The following is a 26,849-nucleotide window of genomic DNA, read 5'->3' on the forward strand; positions in this document are numbered from 1 at the left end:
GGCCTCCAAGGGGGACAGAAACCACTAGACACCAGGGAGTTTTTTTTTTCACTTGAATTTCACGCAAGTGGAGCGACCCCTTAAGCAAGGGTCTTTCCCCTGGGGGGCAAATTTATTTTAGGCCAATTCTGCCCCCCTGGGGGGCAGATCAGCCTATTTTAATTAGGCAGATCTGCCCCAAGGGGCAGAAACCACCAGGCACCGGGTATTTTTTTTTGTTGTTGTTATTTTACAAATGGTGAGCGACCCCTTAGGCAAGGGTCACTCCCCTGGAGGGACAAATTGAATTTAGGCCATTTCTGCCCCCTTTGGAGGCAGATCGGCCGATTTTAGGTCAATGAAACCAATAGGCACTGGGGATCTTTTTTTTTGCGTCAATGTCACGCAAGGGGAGCGACCCCTTAGGCAAGGGTCGTTCCCCAGAGGGGTGGGGGGGCGGGGCAAATTTATTTTAGGCCATTTCTGCCCCGGCTGATTTTAGGTCAATCTGCCCCCAAGGGGGGCAGAAACAACAAGGCACCGGGGATTTTTTTTGGCGCCAATGTTATGCAAGGGGAGCGACCCCGTAGGCAAGGGGAGCTTCCCAGGGGAGTTGGGGTGGCAAATTTATTTTAGGCCATTTCTGCCGCCCCCGGGGGGGAGATCGGCCTATTGGTATTAGGCTGATCTGCCCCCAGGGGGGCAGAAACCTCTAGGCGCCAGGGCAAATTTGTTTTTTGTGTTTTTTTTTGTTTGTTTGTTTTTTTAGAGATGGGGAGCGACACATTAGGGAAGGGTCTCTCCCCTGGGGGGCAAATTGTATTTAGACCATTTATGCCCCCCCTTGGGGGCGGATCAGCTGATTTTTGTTAGGCCAATCTGCCCCGATGGGGGCAGAAACCCCTTAGGCACCAGGGATTGGTGTGTGTGTATGCGTGTGTTTTCTTTAGGGGGTCAGCCCCTTGGGTAAGGGTCGCTCCCCATGGGGGCACATTACTGTTGGCCATATCTGCCCCCCCATTGGGGACAGATGGGCCTATTTTTGGAAGGCCCATCTGCCCCCAAGGGGGGTGCAGAAAGCCCACCAGAGGCCAGGGAAGTTTTTTTTTTCAAAAATAATGGGGTCGGGTATGGCCATACACCCACCCCAAATAAATGGGGGCAAAGTCATTCTGCCTACCAGTGGGCAGATGGGGCAATTACCCCTGATCCACACCCCGGGGGGGGGCAGAAAGTCTACTAGATGCCAGGGAATTTAAAAAAAACAAAAAATATTGGGTTGGTGGCTACCAACCAGTGTGGGCCTGGTTACGCCCCCACCTCAACTGAAAGGGGTAACAGTCTTTCAGCTCTCCCCCACACTCACATCATTTTGGGTTTTAGTTTTACATTTGGGCCATGAGAACTTGGCTTACTCTCAAAATCTTCCCACTTGGAATGGTGAGGGCTGCGCTTTATGGACTTTGGGACCCTGCCATGTAGAAAAATCCACAAGACCTAGACACATCTGAAAACTAAACATCTGGGTGATTCCAGGGTGGTGTGTTTCACATGCACCCCGCACCATTTTTGTACCCACAATCCCCTGCAAACCTCCAACTTTGCTGGAAATCACACATTTTTCCCATGTTTTTGTGATGGAATCTTCCTGAATCTGCAGGAATCCACAAAATTCCTACCACCCAGCATTGTCTCATCTATACCGATAAAAATTCTGCTGCACTTGTCAGCCTAAAAATGTTGTTTTGCAAACTGCCCTTTTGGACCCCTTTTGTTCCCTTCAATATCAACATGTTTTTGACTTTTCCCTTTCACAAGTACTTGGCCCTCCTACACAAATGAGGTATCATTTTTACCGGGAGACTGAGGGGAACATTGGGTGGTATGAAATGTGTCCCAGTGTGGTGATGCCACACAGAAATGTGGGAAACATTTGATTTTTTACCTAAATATGAGGTTTCCTGAGGATTCTGGGAAAGAAAACATTGGGGGATCCATGCAAGTCACACCTCACTGGACTCCCTCAGGTGTCTAGTTTTCAGAAATGTCTGGGTTTGGTAGGTTTCCCTAGGAGGCTGCTGAGCCCAGGGCCAAAAACGCATGTGGCCCCCTGCAAAAACCGGTAGTTTTGTATTTGATAATTTTGATGTGTCCAGATAGTGTTTTGGGCCATTTCCTTTGGTGGGCGCTAGGCCTACCCACACAATTGAGGTACCAATTGCATCGGGAGACTTGGGGGAACGCTGGGTGGAAGGAAACTTGTGCTTCCTCTCAGATTCCAGAACTTACTGTCACCGAAATGAGAGGAAAAAGTGTTTTTTTGGCAAAATTTTGAAGTTTGCAAAGGATTCTGGGTTACAGCACCTGGTCAGAGCCCCACAAGTCCCCCCATTTTGGATTCCGCTATGTGTCTAGTTTTCAAAAATGTGCTGGTTTGCTAGGTTTCCCCAGGTGCCAGCTGAGCTAGAGGCCAAAATCCACAGATAGGCACTTTGTAAAAAACACCTCTGTTTTCTGTGAAAAGTGTGATGTGTCCATGTTGTGTGTTGGGCCATTTCCTTTCGTGGGCGCTAGGCCTACCCAAACAAGTGAGGTACCATTTTTATTGGGAGACTTGGGGGAACGCAGTGTGGAAGGAAACTTGTGGCTCCTCTCAGATTCCAGAACTTACTGTCACCAAAATGAGAGGAAAAAGTGTTTTTTTGGCAACATTTTGAAGTTTGCAAAGGATTCTGGGTAACAGAACCTGGTCAGAGCCCCACAAGACCCCCCATTTTGGATTCCCCTAGGTGTCTAGTTTTCAAAAATGTGCTGGTTTGTTAGGTTTCCCCAGGTGCTGGATGAGCTAGAAGCCAAAATCCACAGAGAGGCACTTTGTAAAAAACACCTCTGTTTTCTGTAAAAAAATGTGATGTGTCCACATTGTGTTTTGGGCCATTTCCTTTCGTGGGCGCTAGGCCTACCCACACAAGTGAGGTACCATTTTTATCGGGAGATGTAGGGGAATTCTGGGTGGAAGGAAATTTGTGGCTCCTCTCAGATTCTAGAACTTTCTGTCACCAAAATTCGAGGAAAAAGTGTTTTTTTGGTCAAATTTTGAGGTTTGCAAAGGATTCTGGGTGACAGAACCTGGTCAGAGCCCCACAAGTCACCCCATATTGGATTCCCCTAGGTGTCTAGTTTTCAAAAATGCTTGGGTTTTCTAGGTTTCCCCAGGTGCCGGCTGAGCTAGAGGCCAAAATCCACAGGTAGGCACTTTGTAAAAAACACCTCTGTTTTCTGTGAAAGAATGTGAAATGTACATATTGTGTTTTGGTCCATTTCCTTTTGTGGGTGCTAGGCCTACCCACACAAGTGAGGTACCATTTTTATCGGGAGACTTGGGGGAACACAGAATGGCAAAACAAATGTTATTGCCCCTTGTCTTTCTCTACATTTCTTCCTTCCAAATGTAAGGCAGTGTGTAAAAAAGACATCTATTTGAGAAATGCCCTGTAATTCATATGCTTGTATGGGCACCCCGGAATTCAGAGATGTGTGAATAACAACTGCTTCTCAACACCTTATCTTGTGGCCATTTTGGAAATACAAAGGTTTTCATGATACCTACGTTTCATTTTTTATATTTCAGCAAATGAATTGCTGTATACCCGATATAGAATAAAAACCCATTGCAAGGTGCAGCTCATTTGTTGGCTCTGGGTACCTAGAGTTCTTGATGAACCTACAAGCCCTATATATCCCCGCAACCATAATAGTCAAGCTGACGTAACAGTATATTGCTTTCAAAAATCTGACATGACAGGAAAAAGTTACAGAGTAAAACGTGGAGAAAAATGGCTGTTTTTTTCACCTCAATTTCAATATTTTTTTATTTCAGCTGTTATTTTCTGTAGGAAACACTTGTAGGATCTATACAAATGACCCCTTGCTGAATTCTGAATTTTGTTTACTTTTCAGAAATGTTTAGCTGTCAGGGATCCAGCATTAAATTCTCATCCATTTTGGTCACTAACTGGAAGAAGGCTGAAAGCACAAAAAATAGTAAAAATGGGGTATTTCCCAGTAAAATGTCAACATTTTATTGAAAAATGGGGTTTTCCAATTCAAGTCTGCGTGCACCTGAAAGCTGGGAAGATGGCGATCTTGCCACCGCAAACCCTTTGTTGATGCCATTTTCAGGGAAAAAGACACGAGCTGCCTTCTGCAGCCCTTTTTTGACATTTAAAAAAAAAAAAAAACATTTTCACTGTATTTTGGCAAATTTTTTGGTCTCCTTCAGGGGAACCCACAAAGTCTGGGAACCTCTAGAATCCCTAGGATGATGGAAAAGCTTGAGTAGCTTATGTGAACATATGAAGGCCTAAGCGCGAACTGCCCCAAATAGCCAAAAAAAGGCTTGGCACAGGAGGGGGAAAAGGCCTGGCAGCGATGGGGTTATATTGAGCCTCCTAACCGGGAGCAAAATAGTTGATATGATGTGTGTTGACCCCTCGCAGAAAACACAATCTCCTTGCCTTTTGACAACTACACTGCTTTGCTGGACACGGGTATGCAGTGTGCTGCAGTTTGCTGTTTCTCCCTAAGAAAGCCTAGAAGCAAGTTATGCTTCTCCATGCTCTCCTAGACTAGTGCATAGAAGGATGTTTTAGGGTGTTAGGTTTTTTAGATGCAATTTTACCCATAGTGGAAATGTTCACTTTATCCTCAGTGTTTGCAACATGTACTTGAGTGGTTTTAATTATATTATGTGTAGTTGCTTTAGATGTGAAAACAACAGGGTGCACCAGTTAAAATAAACATGCTTTTTAGTTAGACTCTCTGTTTCTGAGTGCAGTTTGTATGTGTGGTATTGTGAAGAGCAAAATACATTTATTTCCAATTACCACATTATGGCTGGATCCGTGTTTAGGGACTATTAGTAACCCAAAAGCCTTGACAGCACTTCAACATTGTGTTGGCTGGGGTACCTCTGGGCTATGAAAAACATTCTAGTATTGGTGAGTTGAACCAAGTTCTCTCATGGGTTTGAAAACTCAAAGAAAACTGACCTTGTCTGAATTGTAACAAATGCCCTTGAGAGAAGAAGGTGCATAATAGTCAACTGCATCACATTCCTGTCCTAACAGCTGTATATACCAAACATGATGTAGTCAACAAAGCTATGGGTTTTAAAAAGAGTTTAACCACCTATTATTTGAGGCAAGCATCATCCTTGAACTCTTTCTGCAGGAGGTGCATGCATCTGGATGGATTCAACTATAAAAGGAGCTCTTAACACTGAAACTTTGAGAGATTTAGTGATGAAGCTGTGAATAAAGTTATATAAATAGTTTGCCATAGTGATACCATACTTAGGGTCTCATTACGATCTTGGTGGAGGGGATTACTCTGACCCAAACGTGACGGATATCCTGTCCGCCGTTTTACAAGTTTCGTAGAATATAATGGAGATTGTAATATGGCAGGCGAGATATCTGTCACGTTTGGGACGGAGGAATCACCTCACCAAGGTCGTAATGAGGCCCTTAGTAAAGTCCTCTGAAAGGGTTAAAACGTGTTGTAACATATAGAAAAGATTATAACTCTTGCATTGAATTTAACTGAGTCTATGTGTTGCAACCAGTTTAAGTTCCAAAGTGTCAGACATCCTTGGTCAGAACCAAAGATCCCTTAGATTTGGACACATTGAGGTAGGTCACATATAAGTAAATCTTTCAATACGTTTTCTGTTGCCTCATTGTACAGTCATTCCCGTAAAATAAAAAATGCAGCTCTCAAAATACTAATCAGCAAAGTGCTCAACAACTTGGAAAACAAATCTGTCTCTCAATAATGTTTTAACACATGCAAACATAGTCATGCATATATGCGCACAAACTATTTGAAAAGTGCCACTGGCAACCTATCATTTTGCATACCCCTTATATTGGTATTATTTTTATTTCCAAATGTTGTAGTACCACAAAGAACAGCAGGATAGAAATAAAAATAAGCAGGTATGCATTAACACTTTCAATCAAGATTTATAATCTTTGCTGATGGGTGCTTTATTTGCTGGAGCTATTAAGGACGGAACAGGCAGAGTGTGAGCACAAGGGGTTAAATGCTTGGAGTGAGATACTATCAAATTAATTAGGCCTTGTGGATATGGTCCCAGTTGTTTTCTTTTTTATAGACATGCTAAAATAATTTTTGAGTATTTAAGCAGTGTTTGGATAATCTATGAGTAATTAAGCAGTATTATTATGACAATGACAATAATTATGATTTTGCAGTGTTGTTATACATATTTTAATATGTTTTAACAATACAGCTCTAGTAAATAAGACGTGATACTGAACCTCATTTATTTTTACAGGCATGTAATAAATGTCCATAAAGCACCGTAGATTATCACATTGGCATCAGAATTTAGCTTTGGATGAAAAGGTATAAGAAATGCATTCCAGATCTTGCTGCTCTGGGAGGGAGTTAGTGATCTTAGAGAGGTTCACACAAAATCAGTGAATCACCAGTTCTTGGTACCTCAAGTCCGCCCAAACATTGGGATTTTCATGTATGTTTGATTGGAGTGGACTTTGAGCTTTCTTCAAGGGGGCAGATATGGTGGTTTCCCAAGAGGGAATTAATCACTTTGCTGAATATTGGCTTAAAAAGAAGACTGTTCTGTGCATCTTGGTTGAACCGTAGCTCTAATGTACGTTTGAGGACTGCAGTTAAACTATCAAAGTAGGTGGAACTAAGGCAGGACCACTTACACTGGAAATGTTGAGTTCTATCTTACAAATGCGTCCTTTTTTATCTAGTGCACCTCTCTGGAGGATGTGCATATGTAGACATGGGAATATTGTTGTTCAAGCAGAGCTTTTTCCATTATTCTCATACACTGGAGTCCAACAGGCCTACTTGGCTTTCGAGTTCGGCATTGATAGGTTCAGCAAACGTTGTGACATTTAGCGGTGGCCAGTTTGGGTTTGTCTCTAAGGATCTCTGCAATATCCTATATTTACTTTTAGATTTGTACTGAAATAATGTCTTTATGGCGATCCAGAACTTGCGATTATCAACAATGTACGTCTAGAAAATAAAAAGCAAGTGTTAGATGAAAAAAGTATATATTTCCAGTCAATCAATTGCAAAATCAAACACATTTAACATGCATCTTTAATTTAACATTCATCTTTTTTTTAAATGGTTTCTCCAAAAGTAATTTTGATGCTACAAGTATCACATTGAAACTCAATATTAAACATGACAATCTAACTGATAAAGTCAAGATTTCTTCTGTATTAAAGTGATGGGACAATGTGTTTTACAGCAGTTCCAGTTTAAAGATCTTTCGGTCCACTTGTAAGATACATTTTGGGGTCCACTCTTCATAAAAAACTTTAACTTTGTACTCATATGCTGTTAATTCAAACCCGCCATGGTGTTAAAGAAAATATAATTATAAGTTAAACTTTCATAAAAAGGGATACACGAAGCAGCTAAAAGTTCGATCTTTCCAGCACCTGCCAACCACATAGTACCACAAGAAATCTTGAACACCTATTGATAACACCTTTTCTATTTGCACTTAGATACAGATCTTTGTTTGTCTTGTAACTACATGTTACCTGGAATTTAGTCTCTATGGGGGTTATTCCAACTTTGGAGGAGTGTTAATCCGTCCCAAAAGTGACGGTAAAGTGACGGATATACCACCAGCCGTATTACGAGTTCCATAGGATATAATGGACTCGTAATACGGCTCGTGGTAAATCCGTCACTTTTCCGTCACTTTTGGGACGGATTAACACCTCCTCCAAAGTTGGAATAACCCCCTATGTGTCTAATCATCCTTGTCCTCCCACTCTACACTCCAGGTAAAGCAAAATGAAGGATGTTTAATGGGCTAGCATATACTATTAAAAGAACACTTGTGCATATAGCAATTTATATCGTAGATGTAATTGCAGCATATTCTTAAGTACAAGTGAATCCTCTTTACAAAGCGAATTTTTGCTGCAACAGAGAAAATCAAAGCACATTCAATGGACATTCAAATCACTTGAAATAAATGTCATAACTGCTCCTTAAGTCAATTCTCTTTGTCTGACTTGTACCTCCGCCTCTTTCCATGTATAGACTTTTCACTAGACAGTGACCTTCATCTTCGTTGATTAATGATGACGATATTTTGGAAGTGTGCTATTGCTTAACACTGAGCTATCCAATGAGAAGGAGAAGAACAGAAACCAAGTGAGAAAGAGAAGCAGGAAAACCAAGATACAAAGGAAAATAAAGGTCTTAAGAGACTTGTGGAAGACCACAAATTCATGGTGTTTGCAAAGTGGGAGAAGAAGAAGGTTGTAGATTTAATAAGCTAAGCAGGAGAGAGCATGGCAGCCTTGCCTGGAGCAGCAGACCTCAGGAACAATCAGTTGGTGGAGAGAAGCTGAGCAGAAAAGACGAGAGTGCTTATGAGGAAGCACGCTTTCTTAAAGATAGAGTAGAATGGAGAGCAATTGGCAAAGACAATTTGCTTTTAAAAAAGAAGACTCAGAGATACGAAACCAATGAAGTGCAGCTAAAAAGTGTAATGTAGATGAGTGTTGGGGAAGGTTAAAGATGAGGAGGACTAATGCATTTTCAATCGTTTTTTTTGAGAGAAAAAGATAACAGGGCCAAAATATAGTGACATGCCGTTGCCCAGGTGAGAGATGTTAGGTCAGAGTCAAGACTGCTCTGAGATTGTGAACAATGGTAGAAGGCAGAGGGTTAGTGCCAAGGTTAGAAGGCCCACAAGCAGAAGAAGATATGGATGAAGGGCCTATAACAATCAAGACGCCAGACTGATCTGGTTTGAGGCCCAGATTTACTAAGGCCGTGCATCACCTTTGTGTTGTGCAAGGTGACACAATGCAACATGAGCCCTCAAGTTACCTTCACTATACCATGCAGAGCCATCTTGCATGGCACTTCATGTCTTGTAATTCTGGAGAACGGAAGGTAGCACAGGTTGCTGCCTTGTACTACTCCGTGCTAGGAAGGGATTCCTTTGGAGTATTGTGGGTGTTCCAACACATCCACCCATGGTTTTTTAGTGCATTTTCTACTAGAAGGAATTTGTTTTTTTCTCCTTGTTTTTTTCCTCTTTCAATGTGTGCTACTTTCTGCAGCAGACAAAGAAAGAGGAAAATGCTTCAGATGATTGTTTTTTGTTCAAGAAGGTGTCCCTTCCTATAAAAAACAATCCTGACCTATAACCCAGACACATTTGCACCATGGCTCAAGGGTGTTTGCTTTGGCACTAAGCTGCACTGTGTGCACCCGGACAGAGAGAGCGGGTACACACCATAGGTAAGTAAGTGTGGCGCATTCCTGCCCTCTCCAATGGCGTCAGCGCAGTAAGTTGTCTTGCTGCGTTGCTTTGCGCCAAACAGTAGTAAATATGGCTTTGAGTGTTAGTTTCTTTTTATCTATGTGACTATCTCAGAAACGCAAGAACAGATGTTATCTTTGACTTAGGGTTTATAGTCAAGCCTTAGGAGAATTTCGGTGTTGTTGCCGTAAGACATATGCTTCAGACTTTATTAACAAAGTGGAAGATGTAGATTTTGAACAGAACATGATTTGATGAGGAACCTGGCTCACTCAATAAGGTAGGCATTTAGATATGGAGCAGAAGTGGGTAAATGTACTGCCTGGGTCCGAACAATGAAACAAGAGGAAATTAGGGACTGTGCTTTGTTTTGGATACCAAGTCGCCGGCTATAGCCCAAAGAGTAGGAAAACATAAGATACGATGTTGAAGGTGATAGACAGTTCTAGGTGTCAGTAACCTTGATCCAATATCACACCGAGATCATCAGCCACTGCACTCAGACATGATGCGTGAAGGTGCCTGAATTCTAATTGGGAGTCATGGAGACGATGATGAGCTTCAAAAAGGTGAAAGGTTAATTTTCTTCTCCAGAACTTGGGAGAGGTGGAGCAAGAAGGAGATGGGAAAATTATTACTCCGAATTGAAGTGTCAGCAGAAGGGTATTTTAGGAAGAGCGATGACCAAGGAAGAATATCTGGCAGGTGGGCTATGGCTGGATTGAAAGAAGAGTTGCAAAGGTCTGCAAGCTTAGGAGTAATGTGTGAGCCTGATTCAAGGATTACAGAAGGGAGCTTTGCATCAGGTGGATAGCCTGATTGTATGCTGTGGAGCAGAGAAGCTATATATCTCACAGTGAATAGGGAATATGTGGTATGGGCAACAATGGGGTTTGGGAGAGGAGACTGGGAAGTAGCCAGAGTGGAAAAAAAGTTAGGAGCAATGTCCCTTTCTGATGGGGGAAATCAGAGCGAGCTTCGTGGAGCTCTTAGGAAGTGGCAATAGACACATGTTTTTAAGGAGGTAAACAAGGTTCTGTAATAAAGATATTACAAGAAGAGTTAATGGCTTTTGTAATTCTAGCACAATAATATGAAAAGTGTGGAGTCTTGAGGGCTCTCTCATCATTTCTTACAGGAGCGGTGCATTGAAGGTGGTAGCCAGGAGAGCAGTTGAAGTTTCAATCCCTTTCAAGTGTTATGGAGTGGCATTTGGCTAAGATTAAATCAGGACTATACCCCTGAGCCAAGAGGAAGGGCAGGCTTGTTTGATGGTAATATGTTTAATGAGTACTAAAACATCTGTAATCAGAATTGTTGAGAAGTGGCCCAATGTCAGAAGGTTCACAAGTGACAGTCAACAAAAGAGGGAAAGTGATGATTTCAGATAGGCCACCTGTATAGTATTTAATAATGAGGATGAAGACCTCCCTACAGAAGGGATTTCTAGTCAAAAGTTCAGGTCCTGCAAGAGATTGAATTTAGAGGTATTCAAACAAAAAGGGTGTGAAAAAGTCCCAGAGAAGAATAGGAAAAGGAGACACAAATGGTAGGCTGCAGTGATTGTTGAAGTAGGGAATAAAGAAATGAACAATGTCATGATTTTGAAAAAGGATAATAACACCGGGAAGAAGGGAGACTGTAAGACTGTCTGGGAAAATGGTAGCAGCACCACCATAGAGGGGGACTGGAGAAAGAAGGAAGGAGTTGTAAAAAGAACACTATAGTGAAGAAAATGAAGTAGAGACATCAATAAGGTGGAGAGATCGGTGAGTTAGGGACACATGTAAGGGAAAGAGAGAAAGTTAATGTAGCCAGAAAGATATATGATGGTAGAAAGAGGTATAATTAGATAGAGGAATAATATAGAGATGTAGGTAAGGTTTAGGAGTGAAGTAGACAGTTAGAGAGCTCAAGACTGGGGGAAGTAAATGTAGAGAAAGAGGTTGGCTACAGTGAGGGGTGTGCTAGAAAAGAGTGAAGTGAGAAAGAGAAGTTACAAAGAAGGCAAAACAGAGACAGGTATAGGTTGAGATGTAGGGAGCGAAGTATAGAGGACTGCAAGAGAGAGTGGTGAGAAAAATAGAAGGGACAAAATGAGAAGAGGTATGTATTGATAGGGAATTAAAAGAGAGTAGCGAGGCAGAGAGAAACATAGAGAAAAATAGTGCGGAATAGTAGGAGTAGAAGTGAGATGAGAGAGAAAGAAGGTGAAGGGCAGGGGCAGTTGGGGAAGAGAGAGAGGTGAAGTTAATGCCTTGTACTCTTCAATGCATACGTGATCCCCATTGCCAACGTCATCTGCGCACATGGCATCAACACCCCCTCCTACACTAAGGACATGCAACTCATACTCTCCCTCTCAAACAATGCCCTCAACACAAGAACCAAGTTCACCACCTTCATGACAAACATCTCTATCTGGATGACAATCAACTGTCTCAAGCTAAAGACCAACAAGACAGAGGGATTGATCTTCGGAAAGAACACCTGCTGAACTCGGACCCACACCCAGCAGCCACACCAGGAACCTCAGAATAATCATTGACAACAAACTAAACATGACCTTACAAGTCCACGCTGTCACTGCATCCTGCTCCCACACCTTGAAGATGCTGAGGAAGAGCTTCACATGGCTTCCAAGTAACACTCACACTCTAGTCATCAGCAAGTTGGACTAGGGGAACACCCTTCGTGCTGAGATCACCAAGCACCTCAACAGAAGATTACAAACTATCCAGAACTCTGCAGCCAGACTCATCGTCAACCTCCCACATATAACTCATATCACACCACACCAGAGTCACAACAGGTGGATGGCGTTCTCTTACATCACTCCTTACGTGTAGGGTAGGCTTCTACTCCACATCAGAGCCTCCTCCTGTCCTGTTGAATTGTGCAAGAAGTTGAAGGCCTGACTTTTTAATTAACCATTCTACCAGAGGCAGGATTAAGCACAAACTCCTGCTCAGTGCTTGAATATCCTTGCAGGTGATAGTGTGTTTTACAAATACACGTAACAGGGTATAAGGCACTTAGAGACTTGTTAGGTAGAGAGAAAGATAGAAGTTGGATATATATATATATATATATATATATATATATATATATATATATATATATATATAGTGAGGCATGGAGAGGTAGAGTGCAGCGAGAGAGTATAAAGAGATATAGAGAGATAGAGTGTAGCTAGATGAAGAGAGTGAGATAGAGAGAGCTGAGTTTGAGGGAGATATGAAGTAGACAGAGAAGTGATACAGACAGTTGAGGTCGAAACTTTGGAGTGAGATGTAAAGTGAGTTAAGGCATGAGTTAGACAGAGTGTTGAGGCAGGAAACAGGTTCAGAGGCAGAGATGTAGAGGTGGCCCAGAGAGAGACAGCAAGAGAGACAAGGGTGAAGTTGTCAAAATATGTACAGAGTAGAGATAGAGAGAACTGTATTGACAGAAGTGGGATAGATTTAGAAAAGGTAGAGTGATTTGGGTGGAGCGAGAAGGGTGAAGAGAGAGTGTGATATTAAGTAAGGACTGAGAAATAGGCAGAAAGAGTATTTTAATTTAATAGCCACCAATCCCTGAGTGAGCACAGTGTATACCTAGTATGTGCAGCCATATATTTTATGCATACCATTATCTCTTTAGCAGGAGGGTGTTGTTTTCCACTTTGCCTCTGCCTTAAAACATTCGTTGTTCTTGATATGTGAGAGGACACCTTTGTTTGGATGCTGTACTAGAACATCATCACAAATGTTTACACCATCAATCCATTTTAAAAATGCTCAATACATAAACATATTTTCCTGGGTAAGGCATGATGTTTCTGGGTGTAGGCTTCTATTCTATAAGTCATAACTGAATGGTGTTCTGCGGTGGATGCAAAATAAAACATAGCTAAGCACTGAACAAGAGACACACCAGACCCTGGTCTTTCAATCATCATAAGGTTAATTTGTAACCTTATGTCCATGATCAGAAAAGCTCTGGACAAAAAACAACCAAAACATGTGTGAAGGAAGCCAATGCCCACAAAAGTATTATGTACAATCTAATTATCAATTTACAGTTTTGCTAGCTTGGCTGTATAGTAGTACAAACACCTTTAAAAATACTTATGGTCCTTATTTAGAGTTTGGCAGACAGATACTCTTTCAAAGCAGGGTAGATATCTTATCCACAGTATAAGAATACCCTATATTTCACTTCTAATGTGGTGCAGTTTGTGAAGATCAAAAAACTAAGCATATCCCTTACCCTGGGTCTTTTCTCTAGCAGGGACAGACAGGAAAAAAAAGACATGACACCTTCCACTCTATATAGAGTGAGCAGTGTAATTTCCTTCCTCAGATGGCCCGTATTCCTATGGGCCATGGAAGGCAGTATTCTGTTGACAGAGGCACCAGGGGCTCTTTGATGAAATACTTAAGGCCCACATGTGTGGACCCACGGTTTGGTGGGCATGGAACTACATTGAGCCCTACAAAGGTGTCCAGAAACATATCTAGTAATGAAAGAGATGCAGAAGTGCAGCATTCATGTGTGCAGAATAAATAAAACTAAGTTTAGGATGAGAAAAGATGCTATTAGTATGGCGTCCTCTTGGAGGTTTGGACTCATACAGATGTACTCACATCAATGCTAGCTGAGGAGTTCACCTGGGTGGGATGACACTGTTGTGTGCTTTGCTCTCTGTCTCTAGGTGATTAATATCAAGAGGCAGGTTGTGTGCCATTGAGTCTCAGTCATAAACACCTTCTTGTGTCAGCTATAGGCCATCTGATCAGTCTGTTTTTTGATAATGCTGGTCCCTACAGCTACCAATAGTAACTGGCATACAGGTTTGTCCCTTCCGGGCATACCTCAAATGTTTTCTTCTGTACGCTGCCTGAGAATTTGTTTCTTCTCTTGATGCCTAGTCTTTTTGGCAACGGCTCTTTGCGGCAGGAGGGCCAGTGAAATTCCTCTGGGGTTCTATTGCAGAAGGAATGAGTGTGCATGCCTGAGACCTTGATCTGTGTTGGCCTCTTGGCAGACCTTTCCCTTGTCCAGTGCTGCCGCTGTCTCAGTGACCTAACTCAGGATGCAATGAGTGGACAGTGTCCAATGAGTCCAGCTTCACTATGTTGGTTCTTACTCACAGAGGATTATGTGCCTGAATCACAAACCAGCTGAGTGTAATTAAGTCTTGCTCTAGTCTTACATGCAAATTGCACATCAGTTCCCTAAAGTGATTCACAAAGATGCATGGCTTACCTCGAACTGTAAGACATAATTTATCCTGATACATGGGTGAAGGCCAGCAACTAACAGAAAATGTACAGTGAAACAGGCCCAGATGTTCAGAAATAGTATACACCGAAGACAAAAGTAAGAGACAACTAAAAGAGACATCAGTTTGTGAATCTGTCACCATTTGTGGTACAACCGCTCTATTGTGCTGAGTATTCAGGAAATGAAACAATGCATGTTCTGGTGCATCCGGGAAACCCATTGAACACCAACAATACACATGAAATTGCCTCCACCACACCATCAATATTGCCAAACATTGGGAAAAACCCTGCTCATTAAAGTTTTATTACCTTAAGTAACAAGTATGCTTTTGGGAAAAGCAAATTAAGAAGAACAAATCATTTACCTCCACAGTGTAGACTGCAATGCAATACACAATTAGCATTATGATCAATGTAGTCCTCCAATGAGTGGGAGTGCAAACAAGCTAAAAGGGAAAAACACATTGATTGAGTTTATGTGAAATTATCTGCAACCTATACTAAATATGTCTAGAAAACAATCATTGTTATATTTGTGAGTAAATATATAGTCATGTGTTCTTCTCCGAAAATAGGGAAATTTGCGATTCTGCAAACTCTAGTGCCTGGGAGCATTTTTTGTTAGATTTCTAAAATGATATAAAAATATTTTCAAACGTAAAAATATTCTCAAATATTCATTTTAGAACTTTTTCTAACTCAAGTGTTTGCTGTAATGACTAATACTTAAATATTAAAACAAAGATTGAAAGCATTTAAAAAATTGGGTCTTTATATCTAAAAAGATCTTACACTTAAGTCTCAATGTCCGACCTCTATGTATAGAGTATGTGGTTTCTACTATCTACCTCATTTTCTTCCTGTCTTTTGTCCCTGGATCCAGTGGCTTGCTCTTTGCTGCTGTGGAGTGCTCCTCATTGAGGGGTGGAGGGAGGGTCTAGACTGTTTTGATCTTTCATTGGCATGCCAGGAGCAATTTTTTCAAGTGGTGTGAAAGTGATTGTTAGGAAATGGGGTCTCTGTTTGGCAGCCAGTTTGCACTCTATCCAAGCACGGACCCACACTCTAGTCAGGGTAAGGGAGACATACAGCTCAGATAACCCTTGCTCATCCCCGTGGTAGATTGGCACAAGCAGTCAGGCTTATCTCAGAGGTAATATATAAAGTATTTGTACAATAACACAGTGAAAACACCACAAAAGTAATCAACACCAGTTCAGAAAAATAGCCAATATTTATCTGAGTAAAGTAAGGCCAAAACAACAAAAAAGCCAATATACACAATCAAACTCATGAATTTTCAAAGATTAAACTTCAATATAGTGCTTCGAAACACAAATGCTTCAATTTGGTGTTACCACAGTGACATGACGGAGTAATTCCCAACAATCCAACACCAATGGCGCCAGTCACGGAATCACATGGTCCTCCAGGTACAGAACCTTGTGAAAGTGAGGAAACAAGCCAGTGCGCGGAGTCAGGGAGACGAGGCATTAATGGATACAGTGTGGCGTTAGTTCCTTTGCTGCACAGCAATAGAGGTGAAGCAGTGTCAGTCCGAAGCGTCAGTTCCTTGCTGCAGAGCAGTGGAGATGAGGTGGCATCGGTGCGAAGCGTTGGTTCCTTATGTTCCGGCGGGGTCGATGCCTGTCGGGTCAAGACACGGTGGGGCTACCTTAAAGGGTCGCAGTCATGCCATGGTACTGAAGGTGCCGCAGCAGAGTCAGGTGTCATGGACATCATTGACATGGCAGTCGAGACTCAAAAAGTAACGGGACATCAGTGGGGATGTGGCCGAGTCAGGCATGCTATGGTAGTTGGGGTCGTGCCACTCCAGTGGGGACCACGGCTTCGGGGTGCAGACGCCAACACAGGATCAGGCAGCGGTGTCAGTCCGGGCATTGTCTGAAGTTGGTGCACTTGGTTTTTCTTGTTTTTCAACCAGCTTTCATTCTCAAGGGTCCAGAAACCGGAACAGACAACACCTGGTGAGTTGGAGTCAGCAGCAAGTGAACCCAGTGGCTGGTAGGTGAAGTCTTTGCTGTCCCTGAGATCTTCACAGGAGGCAAGCTTAGTCCCAGCCCTTGGAGAAACTTCATAAGTAGGATACAAATCAAAGTCCAGTCTTTGTCCTCTCTAAGGCAGAAACAACAACTGCAGACCATCCCAGCAAAGCACACACAGCAAAGGGGCAGTACTCCTCCTCCAGCTCTTTTCCTTGGAAGAGGTTCCTCTTGATCCAGAAGTGTTCTAAAAGTCCGGGGGTTTGGGTCCATTACCTATATGCTTTTCAGCCTTTTGAAGTAGGCAAACTTCAAAGGAAAGTCTCTGTTGTTGACAAGATCTTGCCTTGCCCAGGCCTGGCCCCAAACACACACCAGTGGTCATAGACTGCATTGTGTGAGGACATGCACAGACCTTTCAGGTGCAGGTGTCAGTTCTTCCCTTCCCACTCTAGCCCAGGAGACTCATCAGGATATGCAGAACACTACTCAGCTCCCTTTGTGTCACTGTCTACCGGAAATACACAAAAAGCCCAATTGTTAGTCTGACCCAGATGTGGATTCTACAGGCAGACAGAGGCACAGAATGGTTGAGCAAGAAATGCCCACTTTCTAAAAGTGGCATTTTTAAACTGACCAACTCTACCAAAAGATGTATTTTTAAATTGTGAGTTCAGAGACCCCAATCTCCACATCTTGAGCTGCTCCCGATGGATCTTTAAAGGCAGTCCCCATAGAAGAGATATGCCTTGCAACAGTGAAAATTATTTTGGCAGTATATCACTATCAGGACACAGAAAACACACCAATACATGTCCTATCTTTTAAATACACTGCACCCTTCCCATGGGCCTACTTAAGGCCTACTTAGGGGTGCCTTACATGTATAAAAAAGGGAATGTTTGGGCCTGGCAAGTGGGTACACTTGCTATGTCATATTGGCAGTGCAACACTGCACACACAGACACTGCAGTGTCAGCTCTGACCCATGTTTACAGGGCTATTCATGTGCGTGGTACAACCAGTGCTGCAGGCACACTAATAGCTTTTGATTTACTGGCTCTAGGCATCTCTAGTGCACTCTACTAGGAACTTACTAGTGAATCAAATATGCTAATCAGGAATAAGCCAAATACACATACAATTTACCCAGGAAGCATTTGCACCTTACCACTGGTCAGCACCTGGCCACTCCCCACCAGGTGTCCCAAGTACAGCACAGAACCCTGCCCTATTTATCAGTTACTTACCTTCATAGTGAAGCCTGCCTTCTGCAGGGTCTCCAACACATTACAGAGGTGATTCAAGTGCTCCGCCCAAGTGGAGCTGAACACAGAAATACCACCCAGGTAGGTAGCAGTGAAATCATCTAGCCCAGCCAACACCTGGTTGACCAATCTCTGAACGGTGGCAGGGGCATTCTTCATCCCAAATGACATCACCCTAAACTGCTCGTGCCTGTCTGGTGTGGAGAATGCAGACCTCTCCTTAGCCCTCTCAGTTAGGGCACTCTGCCAATATCCAGAGGTCAAATCAAAAGTACTTATAAACTTGGCAGCCCCTAACCAGTCAATGAGCTTGTCAGCTCAGGGAATGGGGTGCACGTCCATCTTAGTGACCACATTGAGACCCCCGTAATCCACAAAGAACCTTATTTCTGGTGTGGCACTAGGATCAGCAGCCTTTGCGACCAAGACTCCAGGGCTGGCTCAAGGGCTACTGGAAAACTCAATAACCCCTAATGCTAACATCTTAGATACCTCATATTTGATGCTAGCTCTGACCTTGACAGCCACTCAGTAAACTTTATGTTATACAGGAGGACTGTCACCAGTGTCCACATCATGTGTACACAAATGAGTGACCCCTGGGATCAAAGAAAACAAGAAGGCAAACTGTCCCAACACCTGGCGACTGTCCCTCTGGTGCTATGGGGTCAGTGAAGGGTAGAGGTTTATACCCTCCAGAGACACATCTTTCTCCTTTGGAGAGAGGTCAGGAAGAGGCTCACTCTCTTCCTCCACCCCATCATCTGTTGCCAGGAGTATGATGACCTCTGTCCTTTCAAAATGGGGCTTGAGGTGGTTCACATGCAGGACCCTCAAAGGGATCCTGGGAGTCCGCAAGTTCACCAGGTAGGTGACATCACTCTTGCACTCCACCACCTCAAAAGGCCCAGTCCACTTATCTTGGAGCTCTCTAGGCTCCACAGGGGCTATTACCCAAGCCTTTTGTCCAGGCTGGAACTCAACCAGAGTGGCATTCTGATCATACTAGCGCCACATGTCTTCCTGGCTTGCTTCCATGTTCTCCTGGCAAGCCACCGGAAGTGGGATGTCTAGTTCTTAAAAACCAGCATGTAACTGAATACATCCTGGGGGGGTGGTTACCGGGGGATGTCTCCAAGCCCTCCTTCACCACACTCTAAGGTCCCCCTGACAGGGTGGCCATACAATAACTCAAAGGGGCTAAATCCAAGACCCTTTTTAGGTACCTCCCTGTAGGCGAACAGAAGGCATGGCAAGAGGAGATCCCACTTCTGCTGCAAGGGCTCTGACAGGCCCATATTCATGCCTTTAAAGGTGCATTTGAAGCTCTCAACCAGACCATTACTTTGGGGGTGGTAAGTAGTGGTGAACTTATATGTCACCCCACACTACTTCCACGGAGACTTCATATAAGTCAATTTGAAGTTGGTACCCCTGTCAGATATCACTTCTTTGGGGAACCCCATGCAGGTAAAAACACCCATCAATGCATGTCCCACCACGGGGGCAGTGATTGATCTCAAGGGAATGGCTTCTTGGTACCAGAATGGTCCACCAAGACCAGAATTAACCTGATGCCTAAGGCTGTCTTGGGGTCCAGAGACCCCACAATGTCAATATTTACGCTCTCAAAGAGGGTGCTGACAACTGGAAACGGTTGAGGGGAGCCTTGCATTTTCCCACACTCTTGCCACTTGCCTAACACGTTTGGCAAGACCTGCAGTAAGCATCTGAGTGCCTGCACCTTTGGGACCAGTAAAAGTGGGTAACAAGTCTCTCAAAGGTCTTGTCCTTCCTCAAATGTCCAGCCAAGGGCACATCATGAGCCAGAACCAGTAGGAAGCCTCTGAAATACTGGGTTACCACCAGCACACGGGCTGACCAAGGCTCAGCAACCTTACGATCACTATACAGGAGGCCGTCCTCCGAGTAAGTCAAATGTGATCCAGACTCCTTGCCAGATGCCTGGTCTGCAGCCTGCTGCCACAAACCCTCCAGAGTAGGGCATGTATTCTGTGCTTCAAAGAATGCTTCCCTGGTGCCCCCTCCCTTCCTGCTGCCACTGAGACAGCTAAAGAACCTCCCCTAGTTCAGCCACCTGTACCCCTGTAGGCTTCAGGCCTCCCCCTCAGGGTCAGCCTCCTCTTGACTGTGGAAACTTTTGGAGCGGGTTTCTCATGCCCTTTGCCCTTCCTGCCTCTGGCAGACACCTGGGCCATTCCTTCTAGCTCCAGGTTCTCCTGCTCCCACTGAAGGGCTGCCAAGGACTAGATGGACACACACACCCACCCACACAGACCCTACATCTCCAAGTGAGACTTGCATTCCACCTCCTTCCAAGGGGAATCCTCCAGGTCATTGCAAAACAGACAATCTACATGCATGGTTGGACTCACAGCTACCCTCAAATGAACCTGAGACCCCCCCCATTCAAGGGAACTGTGCCACTCTCCACAGGCACTCTGAGTTGTCCACTGCAACTACATGGTGAAGCACATAGGGATCACCCTGTTCTTATGACACCAGGCGACTTCTCACCATAGTCACACTGGCTCCTGTTAAATTTATCGAATGTGAGAAGGATATCACTTTTAGTGGGAGCCATCAGAATTTTTTTTATTATTTATAAATATGAACAGGTATATCTGTGTCCTGCAGATAATTACCCAACATTTGAACTGTGGACCTTTAAAAAGAACTAAACATCAAAACATTTACAAAAAATGAATACCCACAATCTCATGACAGTAGATGGAACAAGTGTTGTCCAGAAAGATGAAATGACAGCAGGAACTTCTTTGTCACACACATTAGGAAGATAATTCACTTGATCATTAGTAGTTTGACCTGTAAAACATTCAATGATTGACTACAAACATTCACTGCATATGAGCAATAGTAAGGAACTTTCTAGAAGCAAAGAATGCAACTGTGGACCTTGTGTTAGGCCCAATAGTACATGGAGCATATCTCTTGGGCAGGAAAGACCTCCACTAGCTTTGGGTAGAAGATGTTTTGTATTTGAAATATCCATCAACTCTTTGTGATCCACCAGCATGTCCACAGGCCTACATGACTTTATTTAATAGATATGATGCTGCCAATCCAGTCATGCCGAACTATTGTACCTACAGGCTTCAGCCTACTCTGTTCAAGTCCTTCCCACCTTACCTCCATGGGGTGTAGCAGACAGCTTTAACTGTGGTAAAAGCCTGGACTTCAGTTATGTGAGCCTCTGAAATGTGCCAGTTTACTAAACTTTCAGAATTTCTCTGAACACATCCGTCTTTGACTAAATTCATCCTTGTTTATAGCACTACCCCTTGCACTATATACATGTTGTACAACTGACCTCAACTTAATCGGGTGCAGTGTAATTCAATATAATCACTCATTACTGGAAACCCTTGTGTGCCAAGAGGGAAATAGAGATTCAGCCTTTAATACTTTGGGTATGGGATTTAGATATGCTTACACTCCTCACTGCAGATAATGCTGGAGAGATGGGCACTGAATGAAATGTTTGCACTCTGAGAAATGTGGCATTTTGGAGATTGTGGGTTCAAATCCAGGCAATGCAGACTCAGGTTTCCAAGATGGATAAATAACTGCACAAAGTTATAAAAAAATTATTTTTAATTTACACTGCTTATAAATTGTACAATAAAATAATACTGATAATATTGAATGTTACTAATGCTGGAGATCTGTGCAGAGGATTCCCATTCAATACACAGAAGAGCTTAACTTCGGGTGTTGAATGAATTCATACATGGGTATCAAGGGTGGAACAAGAATCATTCAAACTATAATGTGACTATTCCCTCTTTGCCGAGCATGTTCACAAAATATTTTCTAGTGCAATACTATATGGATGTCAGTATAGCAGCCATTAAACAACACAACATGGCTACTAACTCACAAATACACATTGTTTTCATAGCACACTTTCCAGGAATGGGAAACAAATCAAGTGAGATTGAATAATAAGGATGTAGTACTATGCAGTAGAAGAGTAAAACAAACCCTGCATAGGGTAACCATCTAACACCACATCATTACTTCTTCCATTCCTGTGCGTTTTCACATTAACATCAGTTGTTACCATGAATGTTGTTTTATTTGGTACTTTACAAACATTTAATAAACATTATTCACCTTTAAAGCAGATTGTAATACATCATTGTTCTTTACCATGTAAACCTCCTGGGAAGTTATATAAACCCTACCCTCACTTTTCCCGCACAGAACTCCACTTTGTTCTCGCCCATTGGGAGTAGGTAAAAAAAGGCAACTCCATCAGGGGGGAGAAGGGAGTGATGTTGACTGTCGCCAGCAGTCCAAAAATCCCAACATAGTGATTTGCACTGGGGCATCCACCTGAGGCACTAGGGAATAGGGGCCACTCTTAGATCAGGGAAGGGAGAAATGGATGGCCAAACCCATGCTGCGCATGGCCAAATGAAAGCGTGCAGCAGAGGGCTGACCACTCAAGGGGTTTAATTGCATGGCCTGGCCACACACACAGCAAATTACACCACATTTTACATCACTCATGACCCCGGGGATGAGGCCCCTAGGGCACATTGCTTGCTTGGGAGGAGGCTCCCCTCATTTTAAAAAAGTCTTCAAAGAATGGAGTTATAATAGTAATAGTTGGGTGTGAGCAGGTGAAATATTACTCACTGCTCCTTCGAAGGAGTGCCCCATTATGCCATGCAAGTGCTTTATTTATTTTATTTTCTTGATCTTGGTGATGCCCCTAGAATAGGGAGGAGCACCACCAAGCCTTTTTTAATACTCTTGAGGGATGGTGTAGTCCAGCAGCCCCCAATAATATTAAAAGAACAGTAAGGGGGTCATTTTGAGTTTGGCAGATGGAAACGGCCATCTGCCAAACTCCCCCGGGCTAGTTGCCATCAGTGTGGCCGCCTTCCTGCGGGCCCCATTACAAGTTCCACGCTGGGTCAGCGGGGAGAAATAATTGAGCAGGCGGCAATGTTGCAGTGCGTAGGGTGCATCAGTACCAATCGCACAATTACACAACGGGGCTGGCAAGGGGGGCCCATGCACTGCCCATGCCAAGTGCTGCCATGTACAATCTGGTGGGGGGGGGTCGTACCTACTCCCCAGGGCAGCGCTACCTTGGTGGATTAGGGCAACCAGCACCGCCAGCCCCTCCTGTGGAGGGAAACTGGAAGTGCTGGTGGTCTGACCGTGGCGCAGCCACCACAGTCAGAATGTGGTGGTCAGACAGCCGCCAAAGCGGTCGGACCACCACTTTGGCGATAGTCAAACCACCACCGCAACACTGGTGATCTAAAGACCGCCATGGTCATATTTAGGCCCGGGTCAGTAAATCCATGAGCCCGGGAGAACTTTTCATATTTTTTTAAAGCACTGCTAGCTGGAGCTCTAGTTTCTACTGCTGGAGTGCATGGCATCATGGTGTAGTTTTTGTGATTGGATTTTCTTGGCCAAATTTGTATTTAAAAACTCACAGACATGCGGTTTATTTGTTGAAAAAATCTATGTCTCTATTGCTTTTGACATTATTCGTGCACAAAATGTAGTAATGAAAATGTGAAAAACAAATGAATCACGGACATGTTTTTTAATTAAAAGTTTGTTCTGATAATCACTATTAATAAACATAGTATTTTGTAAATTACTGAAATATACATTTGATTAAAAATATTGGCCATTTTTGGAAGAAGATGATAGATCTGCTTTATACATATTGTTGTGCTCACTCCTTGATAAAGCCTATAGGTGCCCTTTTTAAATGTTGATCTTGTAGAAGCACACACGTGGCTTATGGTTAGCTGGCCACATGCCAGGCCCTGCACCCAACTCTAAGCCACTCACAGAGGGTGGCTTCCCACAGAGGGTCTCATCAATTAAGGAATTGCAAATGTTGCAATGATGTTATCAATAATGTTACAGAACATGTCATGAGTGATGTAATTATAGTTACTAGAAATATAACTGGTGAATATCAGTGGTTTTGTTTTAGCATAAAAAGTAATGTTGACACTGAAATTATGACCTAACTAAAGCATCACTCTATCATTTTGTTCTTTTCAGACATATATATATCTACACCTACACCTAAATGTACTGTATATTTACATATACATGGGCAAGGGTGCTTACATATTTATTTAAATATAAAAATAAATATAAAAATGAGAGATGATTTCTTACCTCCAGTGCAGTTTGAATACCTTCATTGTTGGTAAATGTCAAAAAGAGGAAGACTGCAATCTGGGCGGCCAACAAAAACGAATGTACATCTGAAACAAAAAGACAATATGAAGAGTGTAGCGCTTATTTTATATTCAATGTTACCCTGCAGGGTCCAGTAATGCTCTGAGAAGAAATCTCAGCACAAAAATGCTAACAATAATGTCATTATATGCTGAAATCTAACAAATTACACGGTAATGAGGTGGCATAAGAATGTAAGATTAGCCCATGTCTTGATTGTTGATTTTAAAATTAAATAGTTGTCAATTCAGTACAAATGGGCGAGTCACCATTGCAACAGTGCTCCAATCATCAAATACAGAGATGATCGCTGGGCCAGCAGTCAGCTATGTATATTGAAAGTAACTTCAGTCACAGCTGCTCCATTTAATGTACTAAATGTTTGGTGGATCACTGCTGTCGGCTTTGACAGCCACTCACCAAAACTTTTACATTTTCACATTTTCACATTCTTTGATTTCCATATAGAGACTCACAAAGGGGAGATTGTTTCTGAAAAGAAAAAGAATGACTCTCACCAGACTTGGGGGGTTATTCTAACTTTGGAGGAGGTGTTAATCCGTCCCAAAAGTGACGGAAAAGTGACGGATTTACCACCAGCCGTATTACGAGTCCATTATATCCTATGGAACTCGTAATACGGCTGGTGGTATATCCGTCACTTTACCGTCACTTTTGGGACGGATTAACACTCCTCCAAAGTTAGAATAACCCCCTTGGTGTTTTCTTCAATGGTCTAGGGGTCATTATTAATATTTTTTCCTGCCCTTCCCCGCAAGGCTTTTTCCTGGCAGTAACAGACTGAAAAAAGGACATTACACCATCTACTAAATCACAACAAGATGCAGTGGCTTACAGGAGAACTATAGGTAAGCCCTCTCCCCAGAAATGTGTTATAAAACCCCTTCTCGGGTAGAGAATGTCCGTTTAGTCATGTAAGAAGAATCCCTTTTCTGGAAGAGGAAGCCAAACACTAATCATGTCATGCTTCATCATTGGCAACCTCTCCCCACCTGGGTAGGATAATGCCATCCGGGTGGACCCCGCCCCCCTTGGTGTGGTAAGTGGGAGGGAATTCTTAGATAAATTATAAGGGATAGTAATGGGAATCCACACAGAGATAAAAATACAATAACTTATGGTACCCAGGTTGTCACCTTTATTAAATTGGGTATGATTAAAAACCAGTTGGATGGTATGTGAGGAAAATGGCACACCATCCCTTCAGGCCAACATGCTGCCCTTTCTGAAGTACGAACTGGTCCCAGGCATTCATCAGGGCCATAGGATCCCTACAATCAGGAGTAATCACAAGAAGTAAGAGTCAAGAACAGGTAATCCCTACCTGAGTAAACAGGTACACCACACTAATTGTAGCAGCCAACTAGCCTAATGGTCTGGGGTGCGGATTCCTCTATAGTCACACTTATGTCAAGGGGATGGAGTGCCGGCAACCTATAAGTATTCAGCCCAGCTCTCAGCTGCATTACACCATCTTGCCTAACAGACCAGGAGGTGTAATGTTTTTCCTCTGGCACCTCTACTCAGTTGAGTTTTTACGGGAACTAAGAGGAACTAAGTATTGAGTTGACAAAACCAATGAGGCTCTGTCAGCAGAATACATAAGGTCCGCATATTTTTATACTAAGCAGACTGACCAAGAGTTCGTCAGACAGGGTACTCCATCTAATTTGTGGTGGAGTACCTTGTCTGCTAACTCAGAATTAGGATCTTAGTTCTCTGCCAGGACAGGGGGACGCATAAATGTTTGTAAATTAATGTTCAAAAACTAGCACGTTTAATAAACACCTCACATTATCTGATGTATTAGGGGGAAACCTTTAAAGAGATAGAATTTATTTAATTTTAAAAATACTTTATCCTATAAGACTATGATATTTTGTGCATGATTTAAATGACAAACATATTTATGACTTGGTTCAGGCACATGATTTCAGACCCAAGCAATGCTAAGTCACCTCTAGTTCCCAATTCCCACCAACGGTGCAGTGTCATTTTCCCTTATCAGTGGGGCCCTGGCCTATGTGATGCTAGACTAAGAAGGACATTGCAGAAAACGATATTCTGGATGGTTGCTGATTTCTGATCATGGCAACAGGAGTGAGAGCAATTAAGCAATCTTTTGCTCTGCACATCTGGCACCAGTTCAGCATGTCAAATGAGTCTTGAGTACTGCAGTGCCTGAGTGTGCAGTTTTAAACTGCTGTTATAGCCCAGGCAAATGCACCCATTTGTCAGGTCCAAGCCTTCCCCTTTACTACATGTACGTCCCCCCTAAGTTAGGCCCAAGGCAGCCCCATGGTCAGGATGCAGTGTATTTAAAACGTAGGACATGTTCCAGTGTGTTGCATATGTCTTGATACTGAAATACTGCTAAATTCAGTTTTCACTATTGCAAGGACTAGCTCTCCCATAGGGTAACATGGGGATTACCTTAAAATATATTTTAAGTGCAATTTTACATTGGGAGCAGAAAGAGTTATGGAGTTTGCAGTCTCTGAACTCATATTGTAAAATATATCTTTTGGGAAAGTTGTTTTTTAAAAGTAAGTTTAAAAATACCACTTTTAGAGAGTAGGCATTTCTTTGCTTCACCATCCTGTGCTTCTGCCTGTCTGTGGAATACACGTCTGGGTCAGGATGGCAGTTGGGCAGTTTGTTTATTCAC

The 26,849-nt window shown here is 43.0% G+C and overlaps 1 protein-coding gene across 2 annotated transcripts in view; it reads right to left on the reverse strand.

The window, feature by feature from the left end:
• Positions 1–6,253: 6,253 nt before the first annotated feature.
• LOC138265206 (probable cation-transporting ATPase 13A4) overlaps positions 6,254–26,849 on the reverse strand; it is a 329,838-nt gene continuing 309,242 nt past the window's right edge. For both annotated transcript variants that reach the window (XM_069212758.1, XM_069212759.1), the window contains 3 exons: positions 24,098–24,186; positions 14,985–15,065; positions 6,254–7,059 (listed from right to left, as the gene is read on the reverse strand). In XM_069212758.1, coding sequence (XP_069068859.1) covers positions 6,862–7,059; positions 14,985–15,065; positions 24,098–24,186 — 368 coding nt within the window. In that variant the 3' untranslated portion in view covers positions 6,254–6,861. The remainder of the gene's footprint in view (positions 7,060–14,984; positions 15,066–24,097; positions 24,187–26,849) is intronic.

Source organism: Pleurodeles waltl, chromosome 11 (assembly GCF_031143425.1).
Source record: "Pleurodeles waltl isolate 20211129_DDA chromosome 11, aPleWal1.hap1.20221129, whole genome shotgun sequence".
NCBI lineage: Eukaryota > Metazoa > Chordata > Amphibia > Caudata > Salamandridae > Pleurodeles > Pleurodeles waltl.